Below are 11,721 nucleotides of genomic sequence, written 5' to 3' on the forward strand. Positions count from 1 at the left end.
GCGGGGTGCACGTGACAGCGACAGGGGACGGGGAGCAGAAAGGCCAATCTGTCCCCTGCATTTCGCGGCAGATCTTCTTGTTACGATTTGCTGCGGCAATGGACTTGGCTTCGGACGTAGGAGTCCGTCACTCGGTCGTTCTCTCTAGCTTGGAAATTCGTCATCTGGTCGACTTCTCCCCCGCAACTACCTCTATTGCCAGGGAAATTCGTCTCTGCGTGATCGCCATTGTGGTTGGGTGGACCACCTCGCGCGTTGTCTCCGCCTTGTTGAACCGGAGATCGTCGTCGGACCAGTAACAAGATACACCCAAGCTTACTCGGAGCTTCACCTTGCTTCTTCTTCTTATCTGGCTCTCCCGCTGTCAATCCCTCTCTATTTCTTACCCATTGACTGCTTCTGCTGTGCTTTGGTTACATACTCAGCCTTTTCCCTCATTGTTGTTTGTTGAAACTTTAGTACCTGCATAACTTGTTTGCGTGACGAGCCTCCGATTGCATAGACATCATGAAGATCCCTGCTTCTCTCCTTTCTTTGGTTGCTACTGCCGCAGCTCAATCGGTGATTGAAAGCTCCAGCTTTGGCTTTGGCCAGACGTAAGTGTCACAGTCTTAATCGGTCCCACCTGAGTCAATCCCTGATTTACTAATGCCTCTCAGGTTATCAACAGATGGCGGTGCCATTTCTGGGTGGCAGACTGGAGGAGAATCGCACAATCCCGACATCGTATGCTGATCATTCCCATGATGAAGCGCGAAGCCATTGTGTACTAACTGCTCCGTAGCTTTCTAACAAGATTATCCTGACACCGCCTTACCCTGGCAACACCAGGGGATTTGCTTGGTCCCAGACTCCGTAAGTCCTGTCGGCGTCTGCTCTTTGTCTATTGATATTGACCCAATTCTATAGTGTATCGCAATCGGAATGGACTGCAGAGTTCCAATTCCGAGCGACTGGTCCCGAAAGGGGTGGAGGTAACCTCCAGCTCTGGTATGCCAAGGACGGCAAAGACAGAATTGGCACTTCCAGCATCTATACCGTCAACCAATTCGACGGTTTTGCTCTGGTCATTGATAGCCATGGCGGAAGGGTAAGTCAGAAACTTCTGTCTGATGGCCAAAGCTAATATTTCGCCAGGGTGGAAGTGTGCGCGGGTTCCTCAACGATGGCACTACAGACTACAAGAGCCACAGAAGCGTTGATAGCCTGGCCTTTGGTCACTGCGACTACCCTTACCGCAACCTTGGACGCCCCTCTACCGTCCGCCTGAAGCATACCAAGTCTGTCTTCGAGGTTACTGTCGACGACAAGCTGTGCTTTTCCACCGATAAGGTACGTCCATCCAAGTCAGATCTCCATTATCATCAACCTCCTAACCCAAGCAGGTCGCTCTTCCTACCGGCAACGTCTTTGGTCTTACCGCCGCAACCCCCGAGAACCCCGACTCCTTCGAAGTCTTCAAGTTCGTTCTCCAATCCGCCGAGTCTGGAGCAGGCAGCACTGTGCCCGTCCAGCAGCAGAACACCAACCAGCAGCCCATTGCCGCTCAGCAACAGGCCGTTCCTCAACAGCAGCAGCAGGCACCCCCTGTCAACACTGGCTTTGAGCAGCAGTTTGCCGACCTAAGCAACCGCGTTCAGGGCGTCAATCAAGCCACTGACAACATCCTTCGTGAACTCGGAAGCCAAGACACCAAGGCCGCCAACCGCCAAGTCGAGCTCCTCCAGAAGCTCGCCAGCAAGGACCAGATCGCCAGCCTCGACGCCAGACTCCAGAAATTGGAACAGATGCTGCAAACCATCCAGCGTGACCTGGAGGGCAAGGACTACCACGGCCGCTTTAACCAGCTTCAGGAGACCTTGCGCTCGTCTCACCTCAGCTTGACCGAGAACCTCTTGGGAGGTGAGCACTGCCCCTTTTCTTCTTCCAAATCATACAAATAGCAACTAACTCGTTCACACACAGTCATTACCTCCTCCGCCCCGCGCATGGGCTTCTTCATCTGCATGATCATCGCCTTCCAGGGTCTTCTCGCCGTGGCTTACATCGTCTACAAGCGTCGCCGTGCGAACATGCCCAAGAAGTTCCTCTAAACTTCTCTCATCTCCCCCCCCCCCCCCCAAACCCGCCCTCTGTACCTCTACCGACGACTTGAAATGACATCCCTAGTCAGCCAGTCTGCAGTAACGAACGATATCACGAGAACCCCGACAGCGCCGTTGTACGGTGTGGGTGTTCCTTCTCTTCGTTATCTGATTTTTCCCATCATGTGTAACTATTCTTTTATCTTATACTAGCCAACGTTATATTATCTCGCGTTCCTCAAATACCCCCGGGTCTTCTGTACATGTACACCTACAAATACACTTGCTTGACTTTGATCTCGTTTACTGTCCTGTGCGGTGAAGCGCAATATAGATGGTCTGTTCCGGGGTCAATCAATCAATCAATCAGTCAGTCAATCAATTCATTGATCTATTCGTCAAGCGATGTGTCTACTAGACAGCTTGCAATGCGTAAATGTATTAATTTAATTTCCAGACAAAATCATCCTATGATATTGATCAACCTTGGCCTGCCTCATTCGACTCCAAATCCTCTGATATACATTACAGCATCCGAATTATATGCTAATCAGGCCCAACCTAGTACGTAGTATCACTAACCTCCAGGACAAGAGAAGGAAGGAGGAATCGAAGGATTCTGATTAAAGCCGACTTTTCTGCGAGTAAATTCCGTAGTGCGGTAACTTGCCCGGATACTACGGAACCAGAAGGGCGAAAGGAGGGGGGAATTAGTACCATTACTACTACTACTACTACTACTACTACTACTACCGGACTTATACGGAGAGATATGGAGTGGATGGAACGGAAATGAAGTGTAAAATTGCATGAAATTTCAGAAATGGATATTTGTGTGTTGGTAGACCGAGACGCACCACTAAACATGAATAAAGGGTAGGTCCCTTTTGGATCTGAATGGTGTGGTGCGTCTCGGTCTACCAACGTTGTCGATAAAAACATGAGAGTAGAAAAGAAATTGGCCCATCTCTCCTGGGTAGACCGAGATGCACCACCATTCTAGGGGTAGGTCCCTCTTGATGTGGTGGGTGTGGTGCGTCTCGGTCTACCCAGCATTGTCTGAAAAACACACATGAGTGAAAAAATTGGCCTATCTCCCCCGGCCGGTCCATCCGGGGGAGATGGGACCGGACATTGAAAAAATAAAAATAAAAAGTAAAAAAGAAAACATTGAAATGGGAAAGGAACATGAAAATGCCTCGCAGCTATTGCTGCGTTTCTTATGCAAGATTCAATCAATATGCCCAAGGATGCCATGCTCTGTATGCGCCGAATGTTCAATAAGCCGAAATGGGACCATGGTTTTTTTGCACAGAAAAGCTTAAAACCATCTAATGTGGAAACTGTAGTAGGACGCCGACGCCTTATTCCCTAATGCCACGGGTGATCCCTGCCAATCACTGCGATGCGCCGCGCCAAACCGAAACATGAACAGCAATACAAATAGTAGTTAACCAAGGTCGTAGCATGGCGTAATATTATAGAAGGTTGAAGTGTTAGAAATCTTTGTATAGCATGCGCCGACTTGGTCTGGCGCAAGTGACACTGACAAGGCGAATCATCGCCGATATGTGACAACCGATAGTGTCTCAGTGCGGAGACACCGGTTGTGGCTTTTAATCTATGCACAGAGGATTAGCCTGGTGTTTCTTTTCCTCTCTTTAATTTGTCCTTTTGTTTTGATATGTGTTTTGGAAATTTTTTGTCCTGTTTTTTTTTTGTTTCTTTTTCATTTCTTTTTTCGGTTTTGCTGTTTGTTTATCGAGAACGGAATGGCTGTTCCCGACAGAAAGTTGCCGTGACTGGCAACGTAATAGGCTCCGAGTAAATTGATTCGATGATGGAGTTTGACTGTGACGATATTTGAAGTTATTCCTCTGATGGAACGGCGATGGACTAAGTGCTGGCTGGCTGGGGCGGCTCCGACTGCGCATTCAGCACCTGAATGCGTTGTTCAATTAAATTCTGTAGAGCACGAAGAGAGGCGATCTCCGTGTTGGCCGAGGGAAGATCGGGCGGAGCGTTTGCCTTGAGTTGGTCTATAAGCAAACCGATCTTTCCATCTTCAGGCCCTTGCCTAGAAGGTCCGTCGCCCTGTGCGAGTGAGATGAGGTTCGCGGCCGCTTCCCGCTCAGCGATAGTGCGTGAGTTCAAGATCGCAGCCGCTGTGTCGTCTTCCGGAAGAGCAGGCTTCTGGGACGAGTAGAATGCATTGGCCTTGGCCACGAGCTTGTCGAATTCTGAGGTGGCATAGTCCAGATATTTGCCCGCGGCCTCCTTCATCAGCTTGTATTCTTCGTTTTCCCTTCTCCACAAGTCAGACAAGTCAGAGATTTAACCAATAATCACGCTTAAGAGTCTACTCACCTCTTGACTGTTTGGATGAAGTCCATTTTTAGACCGCGCTCTGACACACGGTACATGATACCTTCCTCTTCCTGTTCCTCCATTCTCTCGACCTCATCCTCATCTGGAAGGACTTCGACGTCGACCATTCGGGGTCGCTTCGGACGACGAATGCGCTTTAGCACATCGTATCCCTCCTCGTCCTTGACCCAGTATTGTAGATCATGCCACACGTGGTTGGGGCACATCCAGCTGTGGTTCCTACGATTACTTCCGCCTTTCTGGATGGGAGGCATGGGCATAGGCGGATCACAACAGTCCATGTGGAAAGCACAAGGACAATAGTCGCACTGGATGATGGGCTGACGGCCGCCACTCGTGCGACCGCAAGCTGCGCAAAGAATCACATTGCCTTTGGCATCCTGTGTTCGTAGCAGATAAGGGTCATCATAACGGCCATGCCGGGCCCCTCGGCGGGGATAGAACTTGGGAAGTGGCACGACCTCATCGTATTTGTTCTCTTCGCCCGTAACCACACCGGTGAAGTAATCGCGGATGCCAAGGGGTAAGAGGTAGTCTTTCTGCGGAGCGTTGTCCAGGGAACCCAGCAAAGACGTCATAGGCTTTGACAACGAGCATTTCGGGCAAAACCAATCCCCCTCTGGAGGGTTTGCCGGGTCCAATGGCGGGTTAAGACAGGAGAAGTGGAAAGAATTTGGGCAGCCATCGCAACACAGCAGCTGGCCGCTTCCGTTACAATTGTGGCAAAAGTCGTTGTTCTCCTGGCGTTCGTTGTCGCTTCTGCCAGCATGTTAGTGCTCAGAGGAACAAGTGGTAAAGAGACAAGGGGAACTTACGTCAGGGTAGGTGTCAGTCGTCGGTTGTCGCCGGCATCACTACTGGCTGGACTCTCAGAGCGCTGTCTGCTACTCACGCCAGCTCCCAGTGATGCTGGTTGAGATCTACTGGCTGCAGTGGGGACAGGAGATGGCACATTAGACTGTTGTGGGTCAGAAGCCAATGAGGAACGCATCTGACTTTCCAAAGCTATAATGGTTGGGAGAGGCTTCTGCAGGCGAGTACGCTTGAATCGTGCCTCTTCCTCGGGGTTCGGCTCGTCTTCAAGCGCATGCTTCTGTGGGGGAGCCGTAGCAGCACTGGGCGGGGCGACTGGCTCCTTCCTCTTAGGTGCACCCCTTTTGGCCTTTTTACCCCTGGCGCGAGCACGGGAACTTGCCGCTCCAGGAGCCATGCCGGGGGCAAAAGTCTCGGCATCAAGGGAGACCGCCGAAGAGAGTGATGAAATGCTGCTGGCCGACCGGGGGCGAGCCAAGACAGGTGCCGCGGCAATGTCTTCGTCGGCTTCGGCCTGGACCTCCTTCCATGCAGCGCGCATAACACTCTGGAAGGCTGAGCGTTCCCGCGGGCCGGGATTTTCCTGGCAGATGCCGTCGAGAATAGAAAGCGCAAAAGGGTCTTTGTTGCATGTCTCCCACAATCTGATGAGACCGCGTGAAACAGGGCGATTGTTGGTCTCTAGCGCCAGTCGGAGGGCTTTTTCGACAGCAATCTTGATCCGATCGACGTCTACATCGGTCGATGTAGGAACAGGCAGAGAAGTAAAAGCAGACATGTCCGGCGAGGCCTTGTTCTTAGTAGACAGAGGTTCGTCCATCGGCTCTTCGGCGGGCGTTAAGGGGGTCTGAGGTTTGGTATCACCTCCCTCGCCGTTCGGTGTGGCCCGTGACTCCTTCTTCGCAGAGATGTTCTGGACACTGGGCTTGATAGGTGCCAGTCCAACCTTGCGCAAGTCGGCAGCCGACGGCATGGTTCCCAGTGGGCGCATACTGGACAGTACGGGGTTCGCGTGATGGGACACATTACACCATGGCGTGTCTGCGAAGCTGGGTTCAGGCTCTCTCAATGGTGGTTCAACCCATCCGGCACTGCTATCAAGAAGATTTGTATCACTCAGAGTGTCTGAAGCCTCATTCTTCGATTGTTCCAAACGCGACTGGGTACGAGAGGGCGGGTCCTGAGGAGGATCGGTAGCCACGCGGCTGTTCCAGCCAGTGCGGCGCTGCTTACGAGGCCGTGTAGAATCGGTGAGCGAAGAAGCAGTGCTTGCAGTAGTAGGTGCGCCAAGTGGAGTGGAGGGGCGAGAGTTATTCGACCAGGCATGGGACGACGAACGGAGATTCGGAGCCATTGTTGTAGACAGGGCTCGCAAGTTGCAACGGCTACAAAGCCAGGGTTAGCCTGCGGAAACAAAAAGTTGCGACAGACGAATTGAAATGACAATTACTCACTGATTAATAGATTCCAAGCAAACACCGAGCGTGCCCAGCGTGGCTGGTTGGAATCGAGGCCAGCCCGCGCGCTGTCTGCGGGTTGATGGAAGGAAGAAAGGTTGCGGAGTTGGAGTGCCGGAAGTTTTCGAGTCCCAATCAGGCCTCCCTCTAGGGGGTTCGCCGCGGAGCTCTGTCAACCACAAAAATACCAGACACCCTCGATCTGGTTTCCAAGTACATTAGATTCTTGAAAGTGGATTTCGTGTTGTATATAATAGAAGATTTATTGTCTTCATTTTCTGGAGTGGAGTGCTTACTAGAGTGACCCTATGATACGCGTCAAGGGGCCGTGAGATAGAATCGTAATAAGAGCCAACACAACTCTGTAAATCCTGCCTAAGTGCCTTATATGACACAAGCTGCAATAGGATCGAGGATGTGTAGGAATCAAAATGAAGGCTGAGTTATTTCAGAAAGTTTTCAAGTCCTGTGATTGGGTCAGCCGTTCAACATCCTGAAGCTTTCCAAGTCCAAATCTGATGCCCAACGCAAGCGGACTATATGGAAGCGTCCTGATGATACAATGAGGTCCATCCAGTGCTTAAGATACATACAGCAGCAGGAGAAGACACAAGAAGACAAAAGCACGAGCACCGACTTGGTCCGTAGGAGTAAGCCAAGCTCTGGGGAAGGAGAACACACGCGCAGAACACAGCTCCAGGACTTTAATCAAACTTACCAGGTACGACAAAGTCAATCAGCAATCCTCGGAGCAGTTTCTTCTGCTGTAGCTGATACAAAGATGACGTATTGGAAGGAAGAAGACACGATGTATGTGCCGATGTAGATGCCAAAGAAGGAGATTGCTGGATTCAACGACAAAGAACAATCTGGTGAAGCGTTTGAAACCTCAAGCAAAGCGAACCTTCTCTCTGAAAAGCAGACAAACGAAGAAGATGATGGATAAGCGGAAGAAGATATAGGTTAGTGAGGAGGAATGGATGAATGGGAAAGTTTGAAGAGAAACAAGGAAGCAGGAGAGCAGCGTCCGGAAACTCAGAAGAAAGGTCAAGTTCGCAAACGAGAATTCTGCAAGGTGTTATACACAACGCGTGTGTTCTCTATGCAGAAGGATCGTGGCTGACTTCTCTGGAAAGGTTCCGATATCAGACTGATGAGTAGGAGGGGTTGAGGATGCGGAAGAGCAAGGAGATGTGATTCTTGGACGTGTTGTTCAGGTAATAACTTGAGCTACACGCTGTAGAAGAATGATCAAGAATGCGAAGAGAATAGAAATCTGAAAGGGGAAAAGCGAGTAGTTAAGAAAGCTGTTGTGGCTGGGGTTCTTTGGGGAAAGTGAAGCAAGTGAGTGAATGATACTCCGATGTCACTGAGAGCGAGTTTGCAGCCGCGGGAAAAGAAGGGTACGACGCTGCCGCAAGTATTCTAGAGAAGTAGACAGCAGATGTTTCTCCTGTATTCAGAATATTAAACCGTCCTGAGATGATGGAAGTCGGCAGGAGAACTTTGGGTAGGAAGTGGAAAGGGGAAAGGCACAGGGAAGGGAGAAGATGGAAGATGGAAGAGGAGGAAGAATTGGGGAGAAGCCAGACGGAGGTCAGTTGGCCCACTCCTTCAACCTCCAAGCCCTCTCAACACCAGACTGCCCAACACACCTCTAGGATGCTCTCAGTGAATGAGCTGGGACGGGCTGAACACAGTATGTTCACTCAAATCGACCTTCTTGGATAGACAGCTGGTCCTCCTTCACTCCGTGCATCCCGCCCCAAGCCAACAAACTGGCTGACTCCACTGCCGGTAGATGGCTATATGCTGAACCCTACTGTTGAACAGAACGAACAGTCTACTTGAAAGAGAGAGAAACTATCGGACCCAAGCTTAATGATACTGACAAAGAGAACTACTAAATGTTGCCTTTCCTTAAGCCTTTGTCGGGGGTGGGGTGGCGGCAACGGCTGGGCAAGCAACTTGCCTCTCCAGTATGACAGTCTCCCGAGATATACCACACCCCCTTGAAGCACCGAAAGAGATGATCTAATGCTTGGTTGACCGGAAAGCTCATCGGGGGCGGTATGTCCTCTTCTCTGAAGGCCATGGGGAAGGGGCCGGGTTATGCTGACCTCACCGTTAGATACAACTGAAGTCCGAACGGATCATCGTACATAATTCCATTGCCTGCACATAAAAGCGAGTAGAAAGAAATCATTCCGGGAACACCTGCATTCATGTATAAATGCGGCAAAGGTAAAAGCGTGATATGCACAACATCGGAGGCAAATCTCAGACCGGTATACATAGGCCGGATAGATCTAGTAATGTTGATGGAAAGCAAGATGTTCTGCCTCATTTTTTTGCTTCCTTTTTATTCAAGCATTTACATATCACATCTTCTGAACTTCTGAACTAGTTATGTAACAACAGGTTTTGTAATAGGGTATTATGGAAGACATCAGTCTCCCACATGGCTCATCTTTCGCACGGATTTCCCCCATCCCTCATCATCTGCAGAACTCCCTGGATGCAACTCCAAAAAGGATCGTTGTAATGGCGCGCATCGCCAATGCTTCGGTATGACGAAGAATGTTTCCTGCAAAGAAATCATAGGCTTTCATTTGAGCCAAACCAACACGCCCACGGACACGGCAGATGTGACGCCCAGGTCAGACGATGATTTACTCGTCAGCCTTCTTGGCGGCGGTCTTCTTCTTGTTGTTCTTGTTCTTCTTGGAGCCGGTGGATCTGGCCAACGGGCGCTCGAGGATCGCAAGGATCTCCTCGTCCTCGATCTTCTTGTCCGTCTGGAACTTGGAAAGATCAGGGGTGGTGGGAGCGGCAAGACGGGTGATGCCGTTCTTGGTAATAGCTAGAGCCTTGTTAGAAGAGATATTTTCTGGAGCAACCGTAGATCAATGGGAATAGGCAAAACATACCAAGAGTGGTCAGGACGCGGGACACGGGAGCGTTGTCGGCATCACCGGCGGGCTCGTACTGTCTCAGGACACCACCACGGACACACTCGACAACACCAACCTTGGCAGACTTCTCATCATCCAGCTGGCGCAAGCTGAAGGGGAACTGGCCGAACTTCTTGACGATCTCGGAGAGAGTCTGTCTGGAGCTAGGGCGCTTGAGGCCGTAGGTGGTGGTGGTACGGCGGTGGAGAGTAGCACGGTGAGGGAGGGTCTTGACCTTTCCGGATCCGAGAGACAGACCAAGCTCAACACCCCAGACTTCACCGACCTCGGGGACACCCTCGCCCTTGACACCAGCGCCGGGCGAGAGGATGATCTTCTTCTCGCCTTCGATCTCGTTGCGGTCGAACAGCCAGCTGGTGGTGTTCTCGACAACGTTGCAGTCGTAGGCCTTGGCAACCTTCTCAATCAACTGAGTGATCTGAGCCTGGGTAGGAGGCTTCTGGGCAGCGGCCTTCTGCTTCTCCTCATCAGTTCCGCTGGCGAGCAGGCCAGGGGGAACCATAAGTCTCAGGAGAAGCTCGTTGGCGTAGTGAGTGGCGTGGATAAGGTCAGCCTCGCGGCCGGTCACCACATCGGCAGACGAGTTGCTGTCGGCGACAACGACCATGTCGCAAACGATGGTACCGAAGCCATCGATCTGAGCACCAAGCTGGATCTTGGCGATTTCACCGGCCTTCAAGGTAGTCTCGGCCTCCTGAGCGTCGGACACCAGGGGAGTGTAGGGAGTCACATAGGAGCTGGGAGAGACAGTGGTGGGGTGAGCGATACCTTTCCCCGGCGCATCACGTTAACTCGCTGATCTGACACTGGTTTCTCAGGACTAACAAAGGGAACATACCCTTCTGGATCTTCTTGCCCTTGTAGACCTTGGCAATCTCCTCCTCGAGGAGCTGGTCACCCTTCTGGCAAAGCTCAACGATCTTGCTGCCCTCAACACACCATCCTAGTATCACGAGATTAGAATTTCGTAGCCCTAAACAAGGCGCAGACGCCCGGGTCGAGGAATCACACACCTGAGACGGCTTCGAGAACCTTCTGGGAGATCTGAGCAGCGGTCTTGTACTTGGTCAAGGTGTCGGGGTTGTTGAGGGTGTAGTCTAGAAATGGACCGAGGCCGGGTTAGTTAGGGTGGAGAGTGAACAGGCATGATTAAGCCGGAGATTGTAGGGTGATGATAGAGATGAAGATATTTGACAGTCAGTTCAAGACGAGGGCAGGTTGCGATCGTTCCGTAACGCTCGTCCGCTGCTCCAGAGTCGTCGCCAAACCTAAGCCGAACCATGACGACGAAAGCAAGCGGGAGCCCACAAACGCCGGAGCTTTTTTCAAATTGGAGGGACCAAGAGGGGTAGCTGGGATGTGGCATGAGCACTTACCAACCTCGGGGGCCTGAGTCTCAGCCATTGTGTATCGATAAGGGGATCCTCGCGCTGCTGCGAGGAAGAATTACAGATGAAGGTATCTGGGGGAGCAGTAGTTCTAGCACAACAGTAAGAGAAAAGAGGAAAATGGACTCTGCTGGAGAGCTGGAGAACCTTACTAGTAGTGAGAATGGAGTCGTGTGCACCGCACCGTATTATTTACCACCAATACACCTGGAGCGGGGGCTTCGGCCTGGTTTTTCGCTGCGTTGGCGGTGGGGTTCTCTTCCCTTTCCGAGTAGGGCTTGGTATCTGGATGTTTTGCTATTACCCTCCGCTATTGTGCAGCTGACCGCCTACCATTTCTTTTCAATTAGTAACAAAACCTTGTGGTTTGTTTCGTTGCCTGCTTGACTGGCTGGCCCTTTTGACGCCCAACCCGCTATTCAGCATTCCCCTTCACATTAACTACTCCGGACTCTCCTGTCTTTTGGTAATTGATTGGGTTGACCAATGCTCTGTCTCGGCAGAACTCCCCGAGCTTTTCTTTCGAGCTTCAGACGGTTACCGAGCGAAGTTATCCCGTGACAGGCGTACAACTTCTCTTGATCATTCCCATCCTAATGATTGCCCCATGTCATAC

At 51.3% G+C, this 11,721-nt stretch overlaps 4 protein-coding genes across 4 annotated transcripts; 2 read left to right on the forward strand and 2 right to left on the reverse strand.

Moving 5' to 3' along the window:
* Positions 1 to 103: 103 nt before the first annotated feature.
* Positions 104 to 2,121, forward strand: BO83DRAFT_340272 (putative lectin family integral membrane protein). The gene is made up of 7 exons (XM_025528574.1): positions 104 to 596; positions 660 to 726; positions 785 to 855; positions 910 to 1,090; positions 1,138 to 1,332; positions 1,386 to 1,902; positions 1,966 to 2,121. The coding sequence occupies exons 1-7, from the start codon at positions 508 to 510 to the stop codon at positions 2,091 to 2,093; spliced, it is 1,248 nt and encodes a 415-aa protein (XP_025387019.1). The 5' UTR covers positions 104 to 507; the 3' UTR covers positions 2,094 to 2,121.
* Positions 2,122 to 2,145: 24 nt separating this feature from the next.
* On the forward strand, positions 2,146 to 2,760 carry BO83DRAFT_58429 (uncharacterized protein). The gene has a single exon (XM_025537454.1). It carries the CDS (start codon positions 2,348 to 2,350, stop codon positions 2,654 to 2,656), a length of 309 nt encoding a protein of 102 aa, XP_025387020.1. The 5' UTR covers positions 2,146 to 2,347; the 3' UTR covers positions 2,657 to 2,760.
* Positions 2,761 to 3,980: 1,220 nt separating this feature from the next.
* BO83DRAFT_389891 (putative PHD finger domain protein) lies at positions 3,981 to 6,639 on the reverse strand (the record flags this gene model as incomplete). Its single annotated transcript, XM_025532827.1, has 3 exons — positions 3,981 to 4,389; positions 4,452 to 5,231; positions 5,288 to 6,639. 3 exons carry the CDS (start codon positions 6,637 to 6,639, stop codon positions 3,981 to 3,983), a joined length of 2,541 nt encoding a protein of 846 aa, XP_025387021.1.
* A 2,441-nt stretch (positions 6,640 to 9,080) lies between these two features.
* On the reverse strand, positions 9,081 to 11,236 carry BO83DRAFT_379421 (curved DNA-binding protein (42 kDa protein)). Its single transcript, XM_025531505.1, has 5 exons — positions 11,094 to 11,236; positions 10,731 to 10,814; positions 10,556 to 10,660; positions 9,673 to 10,485; positions 9,081 to 9,605 (listed from the first exon to the last, which is right to left on the reverse strand). Exons 1-5 carry the CDS (start codon positions 11,119 to 11,121, stop codon positions 9,415 to 9,417), a joined length of 1,221 nt encoding a protein of 406 aa, XP_025387022.1. The 5' UTR covers positions 11,122 to 11,236; the 3' UTR covers positions 9,081 to 9,414.
* Between the last annotated feature and the right edge of the window lie 485 nt (positions 11,237 to 11,721).

The sequence above is a fragment of the Aspergillus eucalypticola genome (genome assembly GCF_003184535.1).
Source record: "Aspergillus eucalypticola CBS 122712 chromosome Unknown BO83scaffold_16, whole genome shotgun sequence".
NCBI classification, from domain to species: domain Eukaryota; kingdom Fungi; phylum Ascomycota; class Eurotiomycetes; order Eurotiales; family Aspergillaceae; genus Aspergillus; species Aspergillus eucalypticola.